Below are 24,958 nucleotides of genomic sequence, written 5' to 3'. Positions count from 1 at the left end.
AGTCATGTCACTGACTGTCCTCAGAGGATCTCACAATCTAATCCTACCATAGTCATAGCTTAATGTGCTACCATATTATTATTATGTATTTATGTGGCACTGGCATCTTCTGCAGCACATTACAGAGTAAATAGTCATGTCACTGACTGTCCTCAGAGGAGCTCACAATCTAATCCTACCATAGTCACAGTCTAGTGTCCTACTATATTATTATTATGTATTTATAGAGCACTGACATCTTCTGCAGCACGATAGAGAGTACATAGTCATGTCACTGACTGTCCTCAGAGGAACTCACAATCTAATCCTACCATAGTCATAGTCTAATCTTCCACCATACTATTATTATGTATTTATATAGCTCTGACATTTTCTGCAGCACGTTACAGAGTTCTAATCCTTCCTATATATATATATATATATATACTAGCTGGACGCCCGGCGTTGCCTGGGTATGTATTTGGCTGGTGTTGGCCCCGCCCACTTTTCCTAACCCTAACACACAATTACTTAATGACCAAGTATGTGAGCTTTGAGGTCTTTAGCATCAATAATTTGCAATGAAATAAAATTAATCTGATTGGATGTGGCTCCACCCCTTTTCTGAATTTGAACCCCAATCACCCAATGGCCAACTGTACCAGGTATAGGTGATTAACAGTGCAAGAATGGCAGCAATTAAATATTCCCCTTAAAAATCAATAGGTGGATTTTGATTGGCTTTTATAGGCTCCACCCACTTCTCTGAATATTAATCCCAGTCACCCAGTGACCAACTGTGCAAAGTTTGAGAACCCTACCATTAACAGTGTAAGAATTGCTGCAGTTTACATGTTCTCAGTGAAATTTGCATTTGTCTCCGCCTACTGATGACCCGGCATTGCCCAATTATGTATTTTGCAGGTGCTGGCTGCGCCCACTTTTCCTAACCCTAACACACAATTAATCAACTACTCAATTACCAAGTTTGTGAGCTTTGCGGTCTTTGGCATCAATAACCTGCATTAAAATGAAACAAATCATATTGGCTGTTTGTGGCTCCACCCCCTTTTATAAATGTAAACCCCAGTCACCCAATGATCAACTGTACCAGGTTTGAGGCTTGTGCCATTAACAGTGCAAGAATGGCAGCAATGAAATATTCCCCTGAAAAATCAATAGGTAATTTTTGATTGCCTTTTGTAGGCTCCACCCACTTTTCTGAATATTAACCCCAGTCACCCAGTAACCAACTGTGCAAAGTTTGAGAGCCCTGCCATTAACAGTGTAAGAATGGCTGCGGTTTACATTTTTCCAGTAAAATTTGTATTTGTCTCCGCCCACTTATGACCCGGCATTGCCCTTTTATGTATTTGGCTGGTGTTGGCTGTGCCTAATTTTCTAACCCTAACACACAATTAATCAATTACCAAGTTTGTGATCTTTGCGGTGTTTGGCATCAATAATTTGCATTGAAATGAAACAAATTTAATTGGCTGTTTGTGGCTCCACCCCTTTCTGAAATTGAACCCTAGTCACCTAATGATCAACTGTACCAGGTTTGAGGCTTGTACTATTAACAGTGCAAGAATGGCAGCAATGTAAATATTCCCCTTGAAAATCAATAGGTTAATTTTGATAGGCTTTTATAGACTTCACCCACCTTTCTGAATATTAATCCCAGTCACCCAGCGACCAACTGTGCAAAGTATGAGAACCCTACCATTAACAGTGTAAGAATGGCTGCAGTTTACATTTTCCAGTGAAATTTGTATTTGTCTCCGCCCCCTTTTTGGTTATGGGAATAAAAAGTATCCTATACTTTATTCCAGGTAATGTACTATGTGTGTGCCAAATTTCATTCAAATCTGTTCGGCCATTTTTGCGTGATCGAGTAACAAACATCCAAACATCTAAGCATCCAAACATCCAAACTTTCCCATTTATTATACTAGCTGGTCGCCCGGCGTTGCCCGGGTATGTAATTGGCTAGTGTTAGCTCTGCCCACTTTTTCTAATCTAAACATTTTTTACAAATAAATAACTGCAAAGTGGGGTGTGCGTAATTATTCAGCCCCCTGAGTCAATACTTTGTAGAACCACCTTTTGCTGCAATTACAGCTGCCAGTCTTTTAGGGTATGTCTTTACCAGCTTTGCACATCTAGAGACTGAAATCCTTGCCCATTCTTCTTTGCAAAACAGCTCCAGCTCAGTCGGATTAGATGGACAGCATTTGTGAACAGCAGTTTCCAGATCTTGCCACAGATTCTCGATTAGATTTAGATCTGAACTTTGACTGGGCCATTCTGACACATAGATATGTTTTGTTTTAAACCATTCCATTGTTGCCCTGGCTTTATGTTTAGGGTCATATTGTCCTGCTGGAAGGTGAACCTCCGCCCCAGTCTCAAGTCTTTAGCAGACTCCAAGAGGTTTTCTTCCAAGTTTGCCCTGCATTTGGCTCCATCCATCTTCCCATCAACTCTGGACAGCTTCCCTGTCCCTGCTGAAGAGAAGCACCCCCAGAGCATGATGCTGCCACTACCATATTTGACAGTGGGGATGGTGTGTTCAGAGTGATGTGCAGTGTTCGTTTTCCGCCACACATAGCGTTTTGCATTTTGGCCAAAAAGTTCCATTTTGGTCTCATCTGACCAGAGCACCTTCTTCCACATGTTTGGTGTGTGTGTGTCCCACATGGCTTGTGGCAAACTGCAAACGGGACTTCTTATGCTTTTCTGTTAACAATGGCTTTCTTCTTGCCACTCTTCCATAAAGGGCAACTTTGTACAGTGCATGACTAATAGTTGTCCTATGGACAGAATCTCCCACCTGAGCTGTAGATCTCTGCAGCTCATCCAGAGTCACCATGGGCCTCTTGACTGCATTTCTGATCAGCGCTCTCCTTGTTCGGCCTGTGAGTTTAGGTGTACGGCCTTGTCTTGGTAGGTTTACAGCTGTGCCATACTCCTTCCATTTCTGAATGATCGCTTGAACAGTGCTCCGTGGGATGTTCAAGGCTTTGGAAATCTTTTTGTAGCCTAAGCCTGCTTTAAATTTCTCAATAACTTTATCCCTGACCTGTCTGGTTGTTCTTTGGACTTCATGGTGTTGTTGCTCCCAATATTCTCTTAGACAACCTCTGAGGCCGTTACAGAGCAGCTGTATTTGTACTGACATTAGATTACACACAGGTGCACTCTATTTAGTCATTAGCACTCATCAGGCAATGTCTATAGGCAACTGACTGCACTCAGATCAAAGGGGGCCGAATAATTATGCACACACCACTTTGCAGTTATTTATTTGTAAAAAATGTTTGGAATCATGTATGATTTTCGTTCCACTTCTCACGTGTACACCACTTTGTATTGGTCTTTCACGTGGAATTCCAATCAAATAGATTCATGTGTGTGGCAGTAATGTGACAAAATGTGGAAAACTTCAAGGGGACCGAATACTTTTGCAACCCACTGTGTTTATATATATATATATATATTTGAATTATTTATAATTATTATTATTAATGTATGTAATAGTGTCATCATCTGATCTAATATGTGCACATACTGTATATCTCTGGCCACTAATCATTACTGTTCCTTATAGAAGAATGTTGCCCATGCCTTTACTGGTGCATTTAAAAATACTTTATGTAGAGTGATGTATAAATATAAACCTTACGCCAATGACGTGACTTTCACATTGTCACAAGTCCAGGAAACGTTGTTAAAAGGTTTTCGATCAGGGTCAAACCATACTTAAGGTCTGACTTAATAAGATATTAATACATTTACAATGTTAACCCTTTTAGGTTGAGATTAATATTCACTTAAGACATAACTTGTTTTGAATGATTACAACTACTAGGTTACTGATAGCTTGACCTATATGGAAGGCTCAATCACGGCCCTCTTACTAAAATGCTATGGTAAACAAAAGTTTGCCTTCTTAAAACAGAAGGTATTTGCAATAATTCAGGTTGGAGTGAGCATATGATGTCTCCCACAATGCACCACTGCTGAATATTTATTTATTGTATTTATAAAGTGCCAACATATTTCGCAGCACTTGACATTAGTTAAGGTTACAGACAATGTTTAGGGGTGACATACAGCAATATGACAATACAGGAATACATGCAAACCAGATCACGCAGCACAGTATGAGTGCCAGGTAATGCTTAGTCACTGGATGGGAGCATGGAGATCACACAGCACAGTATGAGTACAAGGTAATGCTTAGTCACTGGAGGGGAGCATGGAGATCACACAGCACAGTATGAGTACAAGGTAATGCTTAGTCACTGGATGGGAGCATGGAGATCACACAGCACAGTATGAGTACAAGGTAATGCTTAGTCACTGGATGGAGCATGGAGATCACACAGCACAGTATGAGTACAAGGTAATGCTTAGTCACTGGATGGAGCATGGAGATCACACAGCACAGTATGAGTACAAGGTAATGCTTAGTCACTGGATGGGAGCATGGAGATCACACAGCACAGTATGAGTACAAGGTAATGCTTAGTCACTGGAGGGGAGCATGGAGATCACACAGCACAGTTTGAGTACAAGGTAATGCTTAGTCACTGGATGGAGCATGGAGATCACACAGCACAGTATGAGTACAAGGTAATGCTTAGTCACTGGATGGAGCATAAAGATCACACAGCACAGTATGAGTACAAGGTAATGCTTAGTCACTGGATGGGAGCATGGAGATCACACAGCACAGTATGAGTACAAGGTAATGCTTAGTCACTGGAGGGGAGCATGGAGATCACACAGCACAGTTTGAGTACAAGGTAATGCTTAGTCACTGGAGGGGAGCATGGAGATCACACAGCACAGTATGAGTACAAGGTAATGCTTAGTCACTGGATGGAGCATGGAGATCACACAGCACAGTATGAGTACAAGGTAATGCTTAGTCAATGGATGGGGGCATGGAGATCACACAGCACAGTATGAGTACAAGGTAATGCTTAGTCACTGGATAGCAGCATGGAGATCACACAGCATAGTATGAGTACAAGGTAATGCTTAGTCACTGGAGGGGAGCATGGAGATCACACAGCACAGTATGAGTACAAGGTAATGCTTAGTCACTGGATGGGAGCATGGAGATCACACAGCACAGTATGAGTACAAGGTAATGCTTAGTCACTGGAGGGGAGCATGGAGATCACACAGCACAGTATGAGTACAAGGTAATGCTTAGTCACTGGAGGGGAGCATGGAGATCACACAGCACAGAATGAGTACAAGGTAATGCTTAGGGCCCTTTCACACCAGAGGGCTTTTTCGGCGTTTTAACGCCTCGGCCGAAGTTGGCGTTTTCCTAGGTAAAAGAAAGTCCATAGACTTTCATTTTACCATTCACACTAAACGCTGCGTTTTGGAGCGTTGCGTTTCAACGCTCCCAGGCGCTTTTTCTGGGCCTACCGCGGCGTTTCTCATTACAATTGATTGTAATGTATAGGCATTAAAACGCCTTCAAAACGCCTTGAAAATGCCTGCACCCAATACGCAGCGTTTTAGCCTTTCACCGCTGCCTGTAGTGTGAAAGAGCCCTTAGTCACTGGATGGAGCATGGAGATTACACAGCACAGTATGAGTACAAGGTAATGCTTAGTCACTGGATGGGAGCATGGAGATCACACAGCACAGTATGAGTACAAGGTAATGCTTAGTCACTGGATGGGAGCATGGAGATCACACAGCACAGTATGAGTACAAGGTAATGCTCAGTCACTTGATGGCAGCATGGGGATCACACAGCACAGTATGAGTACAAGGTAATGCTTAGTCACTGGATGGAGCATGGAGATCACACAGCACAGTATGAGTACAAGGTAATGCTTAGTCACTGGATGGAGCATGGAGATCACACAGCACAGTATGAGTACAAGGTAATGCTTAGTCACTGGATGGAGCATGGAGATCACACAGCACAGTATGAGTACAAGGTAATGCTTAGTCACTGGATGGAGCATGGAGATCACACAGCACAGTATGAGTACAAGGTAATGCTCAGTCACTGGATGGGAGCATGGAGATCACACAGCACAGTATGAGTACAAGGTAATGCTCAGTCACTGGATGGAGCATGGAGATCACACAGCACAGTATGAGTACAAGGTAATGCTCAGTCACTGGATGGAGCATGGAGATCACACAGCACAGTATGAGTACAAGGTAATGCTTAGTCACTGGATGGAGCATGGAGATCACACTTCACAGTATGAGTACAAGGTAATGCTTAGTCACTGGATGGGAGCATGGAGATCACACAGCACAGTATGAGTACAAGGTAATCCTTAGTCACTGGATGGAGCATGGGGATCACACAGCACAGTATGAGTACCAGGTAATGCTTAGTCACTGGATGGGAGCATAGAGATCACACAGCACAGTATGAGTACAAGGTAATGCTTAGTCACTGGATGGGAGCATGGAGATCACACAGCACAGTATGAGTACAAGGTAATGCTTAGTCACTGGATGGAGCATGGAGATCACACAGCACAGTATGAGTACAAGGTAATGCTTAGTCACTGGATGGGAGCATGGAGATCACACAGCACAGTATGAGTACAAGGTAATGCTTAGTCACTGGATGGAGCATGGAGATCACACAGCACAGTATGAGTACAAGGTAATGCTTAGTCAGTCACTGGATGGAGCCTGGAGATCACACAGCACAGTATGAGTACAAGGTAATGCTTAGTCACTGGATGGAGCATGGAGATCACACAGCACAGTATGAGTACAAGGTAATGCTTAGTCACTGGATGGAGCATGGAGATCACACAGCACAGTATGAGTACAAGGTAATGCTTAGTCACTGGATGGAGCATGGAGATCACACAGCACAGTATGAGTACAAGGTAATGCTTAGTCAGTCACTGGATGGAGCATGGAGATCACACAGCACAGTATGAGTACAAGGTAATGCTTAGTCACTGGATGGGAGCATGGAGATCACACAGCACAGTATGAGTACAAGGTAATGCTTAGTCACTGGATGGAGCATGGAGATCACACAGCACAGTATGAGTACAAGGTAATGCTTAGTCAGTCACTGGATGGAGCATGGAGATCACACAGCACAGTATGAGTACAAGGTAATGCTTAGTCACTGGATGGGAGCATGGAGATCACACAGCACAGTATGAGTACAAGGTAATGCTCAGTCACTTGATGGCAGCATGGGGATCACACAGCACAGTATGAGTACAAGGTAATGCTTAGTCACTGGATGGAGCATGGAGATCACACAGCACAGTATGAGTACAAGGTAATGCTTAGTCACTGGATGGAGCATGGAGATCACACAGCACAGTATGAGTACAAGGTAATGCTTAGTCACTGGATGGAGCATGGAGATCACACAGCACAGTATGAGTACAAGGTAATGCTTAGTCACTGGATGGAGCATGGAGATCACACAGCACAGTATGAGTACAAGGTAATGCTTAGTCACTGGATGGGAGCATGGAGATCACACAGCACAGTATGAGTACAAGGTAATGCTTAGTCACTGGATGGAGCATGGAGATCACACAGCACAGTATGAGTACAAGGTAATGCTTAGTCAGTCACTGGATGGGAGCATGGAGATTAGGCCAGTCCAGTTATCTCAGATCCATAGGATGGGTGTACGCTAATGGAGGTGCATGATCAGGTAGGAGACTCAAGGAGGAAGACCCTGCCCAAAGGCCCACAATTAGTTGTAACTGACAGCTGCTGATATATAACTGACAGCAACTGGTATATTTCAGTTCTGACAAAATATTGTCAGAACTGGAAGGGATCACTGTAAGAAGAAAATGGTGAGATTCTGAGAGGAACTGAAGGCGAGGTAAGTATGTAATATTCATTTGCAACTACGTCATCTGTTTATTTTAAATAATTTTACTCGCTTCAGGTTCCCTTTAAAGAGAAACTCAGACCAAGAACTGAGCTTTATCCCAATCAGCAGCTGATACCCCCTTTTACACGAGAAATCTATTCCTTTTCACAAACAGACCATCAGGGGGCGCTGTATGACTGATATTGTGGTGAAACCCCTCCTACAAGAAACTCTTGAGTACATACTCCTGGCAGTTTCCTGTCTGGGAACCTTGCTGCCTTGTGGGAAATAGCTGTTTACAGCTGTTTCCAACTGCCAACAAAGCATGCAGCAGCTACATCACCTGCCAACAGTAAAAATGTCACCATGTAATAAATGTCAGAATGTAAATCAGGGATTTAACAGATTTTACAATGGGCAAACACTGACTAAATCATTTATACATAATTATTGTAAAAATGAAGCACTTTTTTTTTATTACATTATTTTCACTGGAGTTCCTCTTTAACCACTTCAGCCATGGGTTGCTCCTTGTGGATGCAAGCAATTTGCACATTTGAGCACTCCTCCCATTCATTCCCTAATAACTGTATCACTACTTATCACACCTACATGATCTATATCTTGTTTTTTTGTTTGTAAAATTGAAAATGTAAAGTGTTATGCAAATTAATGCAGCTGCATATATTTGCATACAAAATTGCATACATTTGCATACACTTGGAAATATTTGAATCTCAATGATCATCCCTAATGGGGATGATATATATTATTTGGAAATAAAGGTGCATTTTTCTATATTGTTTTTTTATTTTCTTGTGGTACCCTTGCCATAACTGCAAACGCTTTTTTCAAAAAATAACAGTAATATACCCTCATGGAATACATATTTAAAAAGGTAACAATTTATGTATTCTATTTTAAATTCTGTCACTGCTTTTTTTTTACAAGCTTTTTCTTTTGGTACAGAATATATGAGAATAAAAATTGTATTAATTTATATACTGTAGCTAGTGGGGCATCTAGTAGGCTATTAAAGAGACACTGAAGTGAAAAAAAATATATGATATAATGAATTGGTTGTGTACTATGAATAATTACTAGAAGATTAGCAGCAAAGAAAATATTCTCATATTTTTGATTTCAGGTATACAGTGTTTTTTCTAACATTGCATCATTCTATAATATGTGCATAATACACAACACTCAGCATTCAAAATGATTCTTTCAGAGCAGTCTGTGAAGTAATGACCTCTCCTCTGGCAGAGAAAAAGTAAACAGTTGAGATAATAAAAGTCAGAAGACAGCCCTCTCCACGACTTTTGAAAGTCGTAGAAATGAATGGCTTTTTTGCATAGAGATAACAACTGGAGTTTCTTAACTCTTTCTGTACTGGAAACCATTAGACTGATGTATCTGATCTTAATGTTTTATTTCTTAGCTGTACTACACATACAAATCATAATATCATCATTTTTTTTTCGCTTCAGTGTCTCTTTAATGCCAAAGTGTGTATGTTGCTTTGTACAGGCCAATTTGTTCCATAACGTATTTTAGTGCCATACTTTGACTGCATAGCCCCAGAAGAGTCTGGACAGCATAAAAAGGCCACAAATGTCACCATTATGGAACGCTAACAACCAGGGCTATTCAGAAGTGGGTGTTTTGTAAGATACCTACTCGTTTTGCTATTTGATCATAACTTTGAAAATTACATGTTTATCTCATGATGGATTTGGTTAGTCCTTACCTATTTTTTATGTGTCAGGGGTCCAAGCTATAAGACACATCAAAAACTTCTCCCTATAGGCGCCTGTGTACAATGCAGCTAATAGCGGCTATAACAGTAAGTTTGGAGTTCGCCTGATAAAATAGTAGGTGCTTGGATAGAAATAGCAGCTATAAACAGTGGGTGCCACGGCATGTGCTATTTCTATATTTATAGCCGGAATATCTATAGTGGGCAGTCTTGGTGGCCGCTATTTTATCAGGCGACTCCGGCACCCAAATTTACTGTTATAGCCGATATTAGTGGCGTTTTACTGAAAATTTACTCAACCCCCCACCAGAGGCGGGACAAGGTCCTCCAGCACCCAAGGCTGAGACACCAAAGTGCGCCCCTCCAACCCTCCCACCCCAGCCGTCACACACTGATTGCTATTACACTAAGAGGCCCCTCCCCCATCCCTCCCACCCCAGCCGTCACACACTGATTGCTATTAGACTAATAGGCGCCCCAGAGCCCCCAACCTCTCCAACACTTTAATCTCTAGTTATCTGGCTTGCAGTCACTGCCATGTATCCCCTTTTCTTATTTCTTTCTGCTTCAAACACAATTGGGAATGACAGCTGAATGAGTTGTGCGCCCCCCTCCTACACTGCGCCCTGAGGCTGGAGCCTCTCCAGCCTATGCCTCGCTCTGCCCCCCACAACAGCTCATGACACCTCAGAACGCAGATCAGAGATAGCACAGATCTACTGTGAGAGTGGCACAGTTAGGGCTTCTTCACATTAAGAGTGATTTTACTCTTTTTTTAAGCGCTGGCGATTTTAAAAATCACCTTAAAACCGCTTGTGCAATGGTTGCTTATGTGAGTGTTCTCACAGAAGCGATCTGCTTTCTATTGAATCGCAAAACGTGGCTCCTGCACTATTTTCTGAGCGTTTGTGTTCAATAGAAAGTGTAGAGAAATCGCAAAGCGCTTGAAAAAGCGCTTTGAATTGCAATTTCCTGAGTGCTTTCATGAATAACTACATTGTATTCATTTCCGGGTCAAAGAGTTCACTTGCTGACTGACATCAGATACTGAAAAAATTAAGCGCTGAGCAATAGTGCTTAGAAAAGTGCTTTGTAAAGCTCAGGGAAAAGTGCTTTGTAAAGCGCACACCAAATCGCCAGCGCTTGCGATAGCACTGGCGATTTGTAATGTGAACTAGGCCTTAAGGGAGAGTCCACACTTGTGTCGGCAGAAAACACCAGCATTTTCCTGCACATGATTTTTCCCATCCTTTACGCATTTCCGCATGTGTGTCATCCACCATAGACTGCAGGCACCTGCTAGCAGTATATGGGATTGTACGCACATTGCAATTTTATGCAGTGGGGTATCAGTTTTTTTATGCGTGCAAATTGAGTCCGGAAAACAAAAGCAGATAGCCGCTGAAAAGCATTACGTGCGCTTTTGCATTGTGCATTATCGCATGTGCTTTTCAGCAAAGCCTTACTATCTAGCATTGTTACTTGTTTTTATGAATGGTCATTGCTACTAGCGGTACCAGTTATCAGTGAAGGAGAAGATGCTGCAGTATCATGGTGGGGGTAATGCTGCACCGACCGGGGTCTGGGACCACATGGTCCCTTATATTAATCGCTGCTGCAAGCACGTCGTCCGCAGCGGGGAGCTTTTCTGAGGCGCAGGTCCTATGTCCAGGTGGCATGGGAAGTCGCACCTACAACCTGGCGGCATAAGGCCCCGTTCACATCTGAAATTGCAAAATGCTAGCGATTAGCACAGTAAAAATCACTGGACTCTTCCGCAATTCAGAGCGATTGTGATCAGTGCTCTACTAAGCACTGTACCGCGATTGCTCCAGAATTGCGGCAAAAATGCTGCACGTCATGATTTTCCTGTATAAATCGTTGGTTGTTGCGATAAAAAAAATGCCAGATAAATATATCATATAGGAGACACACACAGTGATATTTGAGAAGTGAAATGAAGTTTATTGGATTTACAGAAAGTTCACAATAATTTTTTTAAAATAAAATTAGACAGGTGCATAAATGTGTTGTCATTTTATTGATTCCAAAACCTTTACAACTAATTATTGGAATTCCAATTGGCTTGGTAAGCTCAGTGACCCCTGACCTACATACACAGGAGGAATCCAATTATTAGAAATAGTATTTAAGGGGGTCAATTGTAAATGTCCTTCCTCTTTTAATTTTCTCTGAAGAGTAGCAACATGGAGGGTCTCAAAACAACTCTCAGGCCTGGAGCCCACTACAAATCGCTATCGCTAATCGCTAGCATTTTGTAAGCGATTTCATGAGCGTTTTTGGCAGCAATTTTAAAACGTGCAAGGTTTTTGACAGCGATTGTGTAGCGATTAGCAATTAGCGTTTTTAATTCTGATTGGTCCTTTCAATTAATTTTAATTATTTTACAGTGTGCAGTAACTTCAAAAACGCTAGCAAAATCGCTCTGTGTAGGTTTTGAGCGATTGTGCCAGCGTTTATATACTTTACATTGCAGAAACGCTAATGCTAAAAATGCAGCATGTCCTGCGTTTTGGTAATCGCAATCGCTCCAGTGTAATTTGGCCCATCCATTAACATAAGCTGAGCGTTTAGGGAAATTGCTAGCAGTTTGAATCGCTCCCTAAACGCTCTCAAAATCGCTCCAGTGGGTTCCAGGCCTCAGAGATTTCAGCTTTCTGTTTCCACAGTTAGGAACATATTGAGGAAATGGAAGACCACAGGCTCAGTTCAAGTTAAGGCTCGAAATGGCAGACCAATAAAAATATCAGATAGACAGAAGCGACGAGTGGTGATAACAGTCAGGGTCAACCCACAGACCAGCACCAAAGACCTACAACATCATCTTGCTGCAGATGGAGTCACTGCATTGTTCAACCTTTCGACGCACTTTACACAAGGAGATGCTGTATGCAAGAGTGATGCAGTCCTTTTCTCTACTCACAGCACAAACAGAGACGTTTGAGGTATGCTAAAGCACATTTGGACAAGCCAGCTTCATTTTGAAATACGGTGCTGAGGACTGATGAATCTAAAATTTAGTTATTTGTGCATAACAAGGGATGTTATGCATGGAGGAAAACAACCCAGCATTCTAAGAAAAATTCCTGCTACCTTGTAATGATCCGCTCAGCTGGCTGCACAGGCAGACAGCTGTTTGACCATTCCTCAAGTTTGTGGGCTGCAGGTCTCTGGAAAAAAGACCTGTCTTTGCTTTGCAGGTTTCAGACCTGTTCTGCTGCTGAGGAATTTGCATACATTCGTTATGCAAATCGCCTACCTGCCTCCTTTGAAGGCTGGCAGTATAAAAGCCATGTTCTCCCACAATCCTTGGCCGGTCATGTTGGTTTGTTAATACACTCCTGGAGTGTCAGCCTTGCTATTGTTGCTAAATAATTATCTTTGAGTAATTCCTGGGGACTGCACTAGGCAATCCTTCTAGTGCAGTCAGGTTGTATTATCTGTACTGCCTGTTTGTCTTGTCCCTGCGATTGCACTGTCGCCAGCGGTAGGGGATAATGAATCGTTTGGTCCAGTGCCTGGATCGCACTTGCTCTGGCGGTAAGAGCAGTGGATCCTGCTAGGCCTGTTCCTGTACTTGGATCACACTTGCTCTGGTGGAAAGAGCACTTGATTCTGCTAACTCTGTTTCTGAACTTGGATTGCACTTGCTCTGACGGAAAGAGCAGTGGATCCTGCTAACTGTTTCTGTACTTGGATCACACTCGCTCTGGCGGAAAGAGCAGTGGATCCTTCCTGTCCTATCCCTGAACCCGGAATGCACTCGCTCTGGCGGAAGAGCGGTGGATCTTATCGAACCTATTCCTGTTTTCCGTTTGTTTCTCTGTCTGTAGCAAACGCTTGCGGTTGTCTGCGGTAAGGCAGCCGTTAGCAAGCGTTCCTGTTATTTGTTCATTTGTGTTGTGTTGATGATTAACAAGGTTGCCCAAACTTTTGCATCCCACTGTATATAGCACAGGCACGCAACCAGAACTGCTGCAAAGTGTTAGTGCCGGCGCTAGCTGGAGATAAAAATGGCCCTTTAAGTGGATGTACCTCGGTGCTGCTCCTTTAACTGGGTGGTGCCAGTGTGCTGGTAGAGAAGGTGAAAAGGAGAAAAACAGAGCGCTCCAATGGTGCGTTACCACTTTTAATAAAATCACACGCTAAAATTTATACACTTACAGTGTATACGCAAGATTTGCGCATATAAGAGGCCACCAGCGAGTCCCCTCAGCTTCCTGTGCCTGGCCAGGGCTAACAGGATCCGTGCAGATGGTAGGCAGGTAAGGAGAAGGACAACCGCCGGCTCAGAATCCTCTCGGCAAGCCGTCTGACGTCACTACGCGTTTCGGCGCTTTAGCCACGCCTTCTTCGCAACCAGAACTGATGGTTTATAACACACCCATATAGTATTTATTTTACTGAGCCCTAAAATGCAGACAGCTGTTGACATTAAAGCTGATGATTGCACTGCTGTGTACCGCGAGTCACATTTCACCTGGAGGTTTGTTTGTTCCAAGAATTCAAATCCACATTGGTTAAATTTAAAAAGCTATATTTCATATTCTGCTTGGCAGGAGTGGTAACAGTTTATTCGCTCAGTGTAGGCCTTGAACTTTATCACCTTTTATGACACAGTTACAGTGTTGACGGCGTAAGCATTTCTGAGTTCAAAGATTTTGACCACTTCGAGTATTTTGCATTGAGGTTTATGGCTCATGAGGTTCCCCCTCTCAAGGTCTTTCGATTTATTGTTCATCATACAAGCTGGTGTTCCTCAGGGAACTTGGAGCTCATGGGCATGGGGCTCTACCTGCTGAGCAATACCAGCCCACATGATGAAGAGCCTTCTTCCCCTCACAGATTGCCCTTTCCCCATGTCTAATGCCCAAGAGGCGGTAAGGTAACCACACGACCCTAACCAAACACAACGAGTAATGTAACAGCTGTTAGTGAGTTGGATTATATGGTTCTGTAAGAAAAATAAATAAAAAAGTTGGAGTGAAAATGAAATTTGACTTCTAATGTTGCGGTTTCTCTTTTGTAGGGCATGCTAAGGCGGAGGCGGACGGCCATTGTCATCCTGTCAGTCGCGCTTTGCTGCACCCTCTCCATGCTCGCTTGGACTCTATATGAATATGAGCCTATTCTTGAGCTTCCTGACCTCCAAGACCCCATCCCAGCCAACCTCAGCTCCCATCCATCTCTACGACGGTCAGCCACTCTGTACGACTCCAACTTCAGCTTCATTCTGGACCTGGCAGAATATTCCAGGATGTATCCCGCCCTTCAGAAATATCAGTGTCGAGCGGTTATAGGGCGGAGTAGGTATTGCCAATCTCACGAACCTTTAATTCTACTGGCTGTGAAGTCCCACCCATCGGCCAGTGACAGGCGTGATGCTCTCAGAAATACGTGGGCCAAGGAGAGGTCGCTGGACGGATACCGCTTAAAGCCATTATTTCTCATGGCAAATTCCGGACGTAAGAGACAAATGGAGAGGGCCATTGCGGAAGCTGCTGTACATGAGGACATTCTTCTGTGGGACTTTATGGAGAGTCACCATAACCTCTCACTGAAAGAGCGCTGCTTCCTGGAGTGGCTGCATGCCAGGTGTACGGAAGCCACATACATATTCAAAGGTAAGATGTTGATTTTGTCAAACTGAAACAGTTGTGCTATACGGGGGGCTGTCAGGAGGCTCCTGGACCCTGTTGTGGGCCTTTCACTACACTTGTGTGTTTGCGACTTGTTTTCCAGATTGCCAATTTGTATTGTTTGTAGTTCTCCATTTCCCAGTTCCAACCCCTTCCTCCTCCTCCTCAAGTGTGTCTCTGCTTCCCAGTAATCACTAGAATGAGTGCCAGCCATCTAGTCTCCACAAACATGTCTCAGCTTTTCAGCAACCCACTTCACATAGTGCGCCAAGTTTTCCAGTAGTCCTTCTAGTAGGAGTGAGAGCCAGCCAACTAGTGTCCAGCCAACATGTGTCTTAGCTTTTCAGCAATGCCCCCCCCCCCCCTTCTCATAATGTGTCCCAGCTCTCCAGTAATTACTAGTGAGCGTCAGCCTTCCAGTGCCCATCATGTATCTACATGTATCTAAGCTTTTCAGTCCAACCCGACCCCCCCCCCCCAACCCCGAATGTATGTTGCAATCACTACTAGAATGAGTGTCAACCATCTATTGCTCACCAACATGTGTCCAGCCCCCCCCCCCCCCCCCCCCCCTATATTCCAGCTTTCAAGTAATCACTATAGTGAGGTCTAACCTGTGACCACCAAAGAGCATTTAAGCTTTCCAAGCCACAATATTGTGTCCATATCTTACTGGTCAAAGACCACAAATATAAATTCCAATTTTCCTCTGCTCATAAAGTGTGTTCTAGAGTAGTAATGTCCACAACGTGTGTACCAGGTTTCCCATCACCCCCTTAGAGTCTGGCTTTCCCGTGTTAATTAGCTTTCCAAAACTGCTAAAGTGTGTTCAAGTTTCCATTAACTGCCAAAGCATCTTTCAGGGTCCTCCAAAAATATGTCCCCAACTTTACAGGACACCCATTAATCATGTTCCTAGACTTGTAGGGCTTCAGAGAGGCAGGGAGGAGTAGGAGAACAAAGGGGATTACTTGCACTTGTCCAAGATGATTCCACAGTCCAGATATCTCACCAATGCATGGAAAGGGTTGGGGGTCACCATACAGATACTAGATTCTCAGTAGAGGTGGCCTCAACTAGGCACTATATAGGTGGCCAGATGTTCCCCCCAGTATAGGTAGCCATTTGCCCCGCTCAGTATAGGTGGCCAGATGTCCCCCACCAGTATAGGTAGCCAGAATTCCCCCAGTATAGGTAGCCAGAGTCCCCCCAGTATAGGTAGCCAGAGTCCCCCCAGTACAGGTAGCCAGATGTCCTCCCAGTATAGAAGGCCAGATGTTCGCCCCAGTATAGGTAACCAGATGTTCCCCCAGTATAGGTGGCCAGATGTCCCCCACCAGTATAGGTAGCCAGAGTCCCCCCAGTATAGGTAGCCAGATGCCCCCCCCCCCCCAGTATAGGTAGCCAGATGTCCCCTCCAGTATAGAAGGCCGGATGTCCCCCCCCCCCCCTGTATAGGTGGCCAGATGTCCCTCCAGTATAGGTAGGCAGATGTCCCCCCACAATAGGTAGCCAAATTCCCCCCCCCCCCCAGTATAGGTGGCTACATGTCCCCCTCCAGCATAAGTAGACAGATGTCCCCCAGAATAGGTAGCCAGATGCCCCCCCAGTATAGGTGGCTAGATGTCCCCCTCCAGTATAGGTAGCCAGAGTCCCCCCAGTATAGGTAGCCAGATGCCCCCCCCCCCCAGTATAGGTAGCCAGATGTCCCCTCCAGTATAGAAGGTTAGATGTACCCCCCCAGTATAGGTAGCCAGATGTCCATCCAGTATAGATAGGCAGATGTTCCCCCACAATAGGTAGCCAGATGCGACCCAGTATAGGTGGCTAATGTCCCCCTCCAGTATAGATAGGCAGATGTCCCCCCACAATAGGTAGCCAGATGCCCCCCAGTATAGGGGGCTAGATGTCCCCCTCAAGTATAAGTAGTCAGATGTCCCCCAGAATAGGTAGCCAGATGCCTCCCTAGTATAGGTGGCTAGATGTCCCCCTCCAGTATAGGTAGCCAGATGCCCCCCCAGTATAGGTAGCCAGATGCCCCTCCCCCCAGTATAGGTAGCCAGATGTCCCCTCCAGTATAGAAGGCCAGATGTTCCTCCCAGTATAGGTAGCCAGATGTCCATCCAGTATAGATAGGCAGATGTCCCCTCACAATAGGTAGCCAGGTGCCTCCCAGTATGGGGGGCTAGATGTCCCCCTCCAGTATAAGCAGCCAGATGTCCCCCAGAATAGGTAGCCAGATGCCTCCCCAGTATAGGTGGCTAGATGTCCCCCTCCATTATAGGTAGCCAGATGCCCCCCAGTATAGGTGGCTAGATGTCTTCCTCCAGTATAGGTAGCCAGATGTCCCCCAGAATAGGTAGCCAGATGCCTCCCCAGTATAGGTGGCTAGATGTCCCACTCCAGTATAGGTAGTCAGATGTCCCACCAGTACAGGTAGCCAGATGTCCCTCCAGTATAGGTAGCCAGATGCCCCCCCCCCCCCGTATAGGTAGCCAGATGTCCCTCCAGTATAAAAGGACAGATGTTCCCCCCAGTATAGGTAGCCAGATGTCTATAGGTAGCCAGATGGAGAAGGGAAAAAAAGAGCAAAGGAGGAAATTACATCAGCATTAGCTTCAGTCAGAGTGAATCAAAGTAGAAATTGCCTACAACACAATTCTCTTTATTTACTATATAAAATTCACTGAAATCAAAACGTGGGCAGTACAATCAGGCCCGGTCCACCCATGATGCCAAGTGTGGGTGACTTCCTCAGGTGGCAGAAGTCTGGGAGCGGCCCCAGGCAGAAACAGGAAGTGAAGAGAGTGCCTGGCCAACCTATACTGGGGGCAACTGTACCTGACTAACCTACAGTATACTGGGGGCAACTGTACCTAGCTCCCAATACAGGGGCACCTATACCTGGCTACCTACACTGAGGGTGTTTTTTGGGGGGGTTCACCGCAGCTATAACATGTGGTGCAAATTGTTGGGTGCTGTGCGGTCATTCCAATTTGGGTAGGGGGGGGGGGGGTGCTTCCTCGCAAGTTTGCCTCAGGCAGCAAAAAGTCTAGAACCAGCCCTGAGTACATTACATCTGTTATATAAGTAGAACAAGTGTTTTTTTTTTTCCCTGGCATAGTATGGCTGATACTGCTGCTTTAAGTTGAATTACTAAAATAAATAGACTTTTGCACAATATTTACAGTTTTTAAATTTAAAGGTACCCTTCCATCAGGGCCGGATTTCTGGGAAGGCCGGTAAGGCCACGGCCTAGGGAGATAAAATCAGCATAAGATATGATAAGCAGGGTGGCATGACTTGGAGAGAGAAGAGGTTATATGTCAAAGTAAATCATCTCTTCTGGTCCCACAGAGCAGCCATCCGGCGCCCTGCTCTGCACTAATAGCTGAATTCCAGAGTTCCCCAATCCCTGCATCTCTCCCTCACTTCCTGATGTGTTATAACAATCAGGATCAATCATAACTGCTACCTGATGTTCCATTCCTCTGTATGATGGACATACAGATGATGTGAGAAATACCAGAGATTTACATTACAAAGCAGACAGAACTAAGTTCCACTGAGTTTTAATGCAGGCATTCACAAACATCAGTGAGCTCTGCTAGTTTCTTCACCTCTTTTACAGCTTTGACACTGACCCCAGCAGTTGGTAATTACTTTATCTAACCCTAATGTATGTTTCTCTTTTTTTCCTAGCTAGCAGTGATCTCTTGTCTGCTTCAGTTAACTCTTTCCTGGAACATTTTCTGTCCTTCAGCTCCTACCATCTATGAGAACTGCAGGAATAAAAATGCTGTTTGCTTCCCTTTCATTGCTTAACTGTCACTTTAAAGGACACCTGAGCTGTTACTACCTCTATGCTAGTGTGTATGGTTTGGCATCCTTATACTTTCCTGTAGCAGTAGAGCATTGTACCCTCTTGGCCATCAGCGAAAGTAGAGGCGGAATCGTCTCAAAAATGGTACATGCACCGCTTTACTAAAAGGACAGCGCACGACCCGCGCTGATATGAACCTTCTCATAGACATTCATTGTCCACATGGTTTTTAAAAACCGCACGCGGGCAAAACAAAGTCGAAAACACCTGCAGTATGAACAAGCCCTAAATCAGATTTTTTTTTTTATAAAATGCTTTGGTTATTTCATCATGAAATAAAGATTCGTTTTTTAATAGTATAGAATAAGTCTGTATATGTTTAATGTGTTTGGTAAATAAATTCTATTAACCACTTTGCATCCAAACCTTGTCCCCCTTATGGACCAGAGCAGTTTTGACATTTTAGCTAGGTCCCTATTTAATCAACAATAACTTTATCCCTACTTATGACACCTAAATGAAATATATATATACATTTTTTCAGGACAAACTAGGCTTTCATTGCATGGCATTTTTTCCCTTGAACGACTTTGTTTTTAATGCATTTTAATATGGAAAAGAGGAGAACAATAGAAAAAAACACACTTTACTCAGTTTTACCAATTCCAGTTTAAAAATAAAATTGCTACTGTAGATAAAAAACACAAATTTTGTTTGGCTATTTCTACCGTTTATCACAAAACTACAGTGTGTATTTTTCACTACGAACTAAGAAAATAAAAGCATTTTTTATGGTAAAAATCAATGTTATTGGCTCAGGGAACATATATTCCTTTTCACCAATTAGTGCTGCAGCAGATAGTGCTGGAGGTGTACACAGGAGCAAGCCCAATAGTGCACAGCTGTGCTTCAGCTACAAGACATACAGTATATCTATGTCCTCATGGCTTAGATGAAGTCACCGAGGACATAGATATACAGTAGTGGTGGAAAAAGTTATTAATACATTCACAATGCCATGCTCTTCCAGAGGTTTTTGTAAGATTATTGGGCAGTTTCTCTGCCTACAAGACATTATCACAGAGGCTTGGTTTACTTTTGCAGTTCTCAAAACTGAATTTGACTCAGCAGAGATCACACGTCTCTTCTTCACAGCAAAAATATTATAACATGAACAGAGTTGAGAAAAAGACCTTAATTCTATTGTTCTACAACCTATGAATACAGAATCAACTCCTTCAGTGCTTTCAAGAAGTTCAGTGAATGGGATAGAAACAATATTTTTCTGATTGTTTGGAGTGGAATAGATCTGCAGAAGAAGAAAGTGAAACTAAAGGTGACCACTAACGGTCCAATTCCTAGAGAGAAATCGTTTGAGCAATCAGAAATTCTGATCAGATTGGTTGTAAATAATCTCAGTTGATGGGCACAATCCATTACGAACAATTATAAAAATAGTCATCCATTTGGATTTTCATCAAACCAAAATTTGGATTTTCTTGTTGGTTGTGATAGATAGGAAGCAAAGATTGGTTCATTGATAGTGTAGCGAACGATTTTTCTAGCGATCAGAATTATCTGATCACTCGAAAAAAATGTTTTGCTAGAAATTGGACCGTTAGTGGCCACCTTTAATGTGAGGAGGGAGGGGCAAGCAGACAAGCAGTACTAGGGATAAAAAAACTAAAGTGAAAAGTTGTTGTTTTAAAAATCTTCATCTACTTGCATATTAAAGTTAGACCAGCAATAATGAATCTTTATTTAGAAAACTATGATTTACATCAAGCCTTACCTACTAGTGATTTAAATCGTAAATTAAATCAGTTTGATTTAAATCAAATCCACCCTGGTCCTGGGTCACTAAGGGACGAATCTTGGATATCTTGCACTATCATTACGTACTGCTTCTTCTTTGACTACTTTTTCTTTGGTCTTGTGTATTATGATTGAAGATAATGTCTGTGTTCACATCTTTTCTTCTCCTTCGTGTGCAGGTGATGATGATGAGTTTGTGAACCCCTACAACTTGGTGTCGCACATCGCCTCCTCTCCAGCGGCACACCGACTTAAGATCCACGGCCAGCTTCAGATCCACCCGCCTCCAGAACGCTGGGGAAAATACGCTGTGCCGCTGTCTGTCTACCCTCATGGTTATTATCCGCCATTCGTCTCTGGAGGGGGCTTTCTACTCCCAGCCGAGTTAGTGCCGTCTCTCCATTGGGCAGCGACCATTATCCCCGTATTTCCTCTTGATGACGTCTTCTTCGGGTTCCTGGCCTTGGCTGCCAATGTGACGTTTCACCATGAGCCGAGGTTCCGTTCCTTCGGACTCAAGCATGATCACTACTGCCGCTATCTGGATGTTCTGGTTGTCCATGGCTTGAAACTAAGACGAATTAGAGATGTGTGGAAGGAACTTCCAACATTGAAGCCTTGTCCTCCAGAGCTAGGAGAGGAGGAGAAGGGAATGAAAACCTGGTAATGCAAGCCTGCTTTCTGCACCCCGAAAAGGGAGGGACACAATAACAGATCAATCCTAAATGCAGAATCTGCAGGAGTATGGACTGATTGCCTGAGCCAACCTTCAGAAGGAGAGACAGACTACTACCTCCCACCTGTCTGTGCCACCCTGCAGAAGGAGGAGCAGACTACTACCTCCCACCTGTCTGTGTCACCCTGCAGAAGGAGGAGCAGACTGGCTGCTCCCTTCTGTCTGTGTCACCCTGCAGGAGGAGGGGCAGACTGCTACCTCCCACCTGTCTGTGCCACCCTGCAGAAGGAGGAGCAGACTACTACCTCCCACCTGTCTGTGTCACCCTGCAGGAGGAGGAGCAGTCTGCTACCTTCCACCTGTCTGTGTCACCCTGCAGGAGGAGGAGCAGACTGCTACCTCCCACCTGTCTGTGTCACCCTGCAGGAGGAGGGGCAGACTGCTACCTCCCACCTGTCTGTGTCACCCTGCAGGAGGAGGAGCAGGCTGCTACTTCCAACCTGTCTGTGTCACCCTGCAGGAGGAGGAGCAGACTGCTACCTCCCACCTGTCTGTGCCACCCTGCAGAAGGAGGAGCAGACTACTACCTCCCACCTGTCTGTGCCACCCTGCAGGAGGAGGGGCAGACTGCTACCTCCCACCTGTCTGTGTCACCCTGCAGGAGGAGGGGCAGACTGCTACCTCCCACCTGTCTGTGCCACCCTGTAGGAGGAGGAGCAGACTGCTACCTCCCACCTGTCTGTGTCACCCTGCAGGAGGAGAGGCAAACTCCTACCTCCCATCTCTATGTGTTACCTGCAGTAGGAGGGACAGACTGGCAGCTCCCTTCTGTCTGTGTCACCCTGCAGGAGGAGGGGCAGACTGGTAGCTCCCTTCTGTCTGTCACCCTGCAGGGGGAGGGGCAGGCTGGTAGCCCTCTTCTGTCTGTGTCACCCTGCAGGAGGAGGGGCAGACTGGCATCTCCCTTCTGTCTGTGTCACCCTGCAGGAGGAGGGGCAGACTGGTAGCTCCCTTCTGTCTGTCACCCTGCAGGGGGAGGGGCAGGCTGGTAGCCCTCTTCTGTCTGTGTCACCCTGCAGGAGGAGGGGCAGACTGGCAGCTCCCTTCTGTCTGTCACCCTGCAGGAGGAGGGGCAGACTGGTAGCTCCCTTCTGTCTGTCACCCTGCAGAAGGAGGGGCAGACTGGCAGCTCCATTCTGTCTGTGTCACCCTGCAGGAGGAGGGGCAGACCGGCAGCTCCCTTCTGTCTGTCACCCTGCAGGAGGAGGGGCAGGCTGGCAGCTCCCTTCTGTCTATGTCACCCTGCAGGAGGAGGGGCAGACTGGCAGCTCCTCTTTATCACCCTGCAGAGATAGATGTTTTTTTCTTATTTGGTGATGAGATGATTGAAGTTTAACAATTGTGACATCTGGCTTATTTATAAACGTGTTATTATTTATTAATAAATTTAGATTTCTTACATGAAATTGGATGTAGCATAAAGGGACTTGATTGACCGTTGGTAAAGAAAGAAAGTGTTACAAGCAGAACCCTCCTCCCCATTTCTTAAACACAGAGCTCTGGAATCTTTCTGTTCTCCCAACAAGCATGCATTGGAAGCTGGTACTTCTGGTTCATGTGAAAGACGAGGACTGCCCAGTCCGCATGGGTTCCTCTGCCATGGGCCTCACATTCGCATGGGAAGCCGGTGTTATTCAGTTTGCAGTTCACACTGTCCACATTTTTGCGTTGTTTTTTTAAATACCGACAGCTTGCATTTTTACGCATTTCGCACTCAATGTATCCCTACCCGGCCAGTTATCCAAACGCTAAAATAAAAATGAGAACAATGTGAGCCGCACAATGAGCATCCAAACAAATGCGTTCCCGCGGGGCAGGAAGTCACTGGTGCCCCAGGAAGTGTGTTCCCTAACATAGATGACAAGGGGTATAATCAGTAAAGTACAATAAAATCTCTATACACTGAGGCTGGGTGCACACATAGCAGAAACATTAGTGTTGCGGAAAACGGTGCATTTTTGCCGCTAATGGAAGTCTACGGGCTGCAGGAAAAAGGCTGGTTTTGTTGCATAATATTCATAAACGCATCAAAACCGCACGTAATGAAAGTCAATGGGAACGCAATGCTATGCGTTTTCCATGTGTTTTTATATGTGCTTTTTCCCCCAAAATAATAGTATTTTGCTGTATTTACGCTTCCTGTTGTCTTGCTAGGGATTTGTATAAATGGAAATATAAAAACGCATGGAAAACGCATAGAAAACGCATAAGCGTTTTGTATATGCGAACCACAAATGCATTAAAACACATTGCAAACGCACAAAAAAACGCACAAAAAAAGGCACACAACATAAAATGAAAACCTGACATAAAACGCAGCCTTTCCCGTTATGTTATGCGTGCACCTAGCCTGACTGCGCATACATTACACACAACATGTAACTTGCTTTATACACACAGAGGGCCATATGCAATTCACTATTTCTCCTGAGTTTTCTCCCAGGAGATCATTTCTCATCTTCCATTTAAAATAACTTTTCAGCAACTGAAAAAAGTTACAAAAACTAGGTGACAAACAGCAGTAGCTAAATTATTTGGAGTATTTTCTTGCTTGCTGGTTAAATGACATTTTATTGACAAGTTTGAAAATATCACTTGTGAGAAAACTCAGGAGAAAAGGGAATTACATACGGGCCTAGGGTGGAATTTGGTCACATTGGCAATTCCCTTGTTCTCCGGAGTTTTCTCCCAGGTGATATTTTCAAACTTGTCAATAAAAATGTCATTTAACCAGCAAGCCAGAAATACTTTTTTCACCTAGTTTTTGTAACTTTTCCAATTGCAACGTGCTGAAAAATGCTTTTCAAGCCACCACCAGCAGGCAAGAAAATAATTTTGACGGTACTTTTTCCACCTACTTTTTGGCACTTTGTTAATTGCAAAGTCCTGAAAAAGATGAAAACTTATCTTCTAGAAGAAAACGTGAACTGAATGAGGGCCATCAGGAGCATTGATCGAGCACGGCTGGATTCACAGAGGTCAGTTGCATAACATTCACAGGGCCGGATTTGTACTTTTTACCGCCCAAGGCCAATTATACCGTCTGTATGGTTGTTATCTCCGTGTGCCCCAATGAGAATTCACCTTACTTTCCATCATTGGTGTCACAGACAATAACTATTTCAGTAATACGCATATAAATTACAAGTTATATTTTCCTTAAGAACTTTTACGTTATGTTTGCCATCTCATTAATGATGGACCCATTGTGCCACCATGTGAGTTAGGCTGAAGTGTACCTGTAGGATAGAGCTAACAGGTCTTGCAGGGAAGACACAAGTACAGGACAGAGCGTTCAAAGGTTAAAGCTGTCCTTGTAGATAGG

The 24,958-nt window shown here is 44.3% G+C and overlaps 1 protein-coding gene across 1 annotated transcript in view; it reads left to right on the top strand.

Annotated features, from left to right (window-relative positions):
• Positions 1 to 23,039, top strand: part of LOC137562487 (beta-1,3-galactosyltransferase 5-like) — a 65,442-nt gene extending 42,403 nt beyond the window's left edge. Inside the window, exons 2-3 of the mRNA XM_068273871.1 lie at positions 14,650 to 15,244; positions 21,077 to 23,039. Of these exons, the coding sequence (XP_068129972.1) occupies positions 14,650 to 15,244; positions 21,077 to 21,564 (1,083 nt within the window). The 3' untranslated portion in view covers positions 21,565 to 23,039. The remainder of the gene's footprint in view (positions 1 to 14,649; positions 15,245 to 21,076) is intronic.
• The last annotated feature ends 1,919 nt before the right edge of the window (positions 23,040 to 24,958 follow it).

Source organism: Hyperolius riggenbachi, chromosome 3, assembly GCF_040937935.1.
Source record: "Hyperolius riggenbachi isolate aHypRig1 chromosome 3, aHypRig1.pri, whole genome shotgun sequence".
Taxonomy (NCBI): domain Eukaryota; kingdom Metazoa; phylum Chordata; class Amphibia; order Anura; family Hyperoliidae; genus Hyperolius; species Hyperolius riggenbachi.
This window is presented reverse-complemented; position numbering and strand designations above follow the sequence as displayed.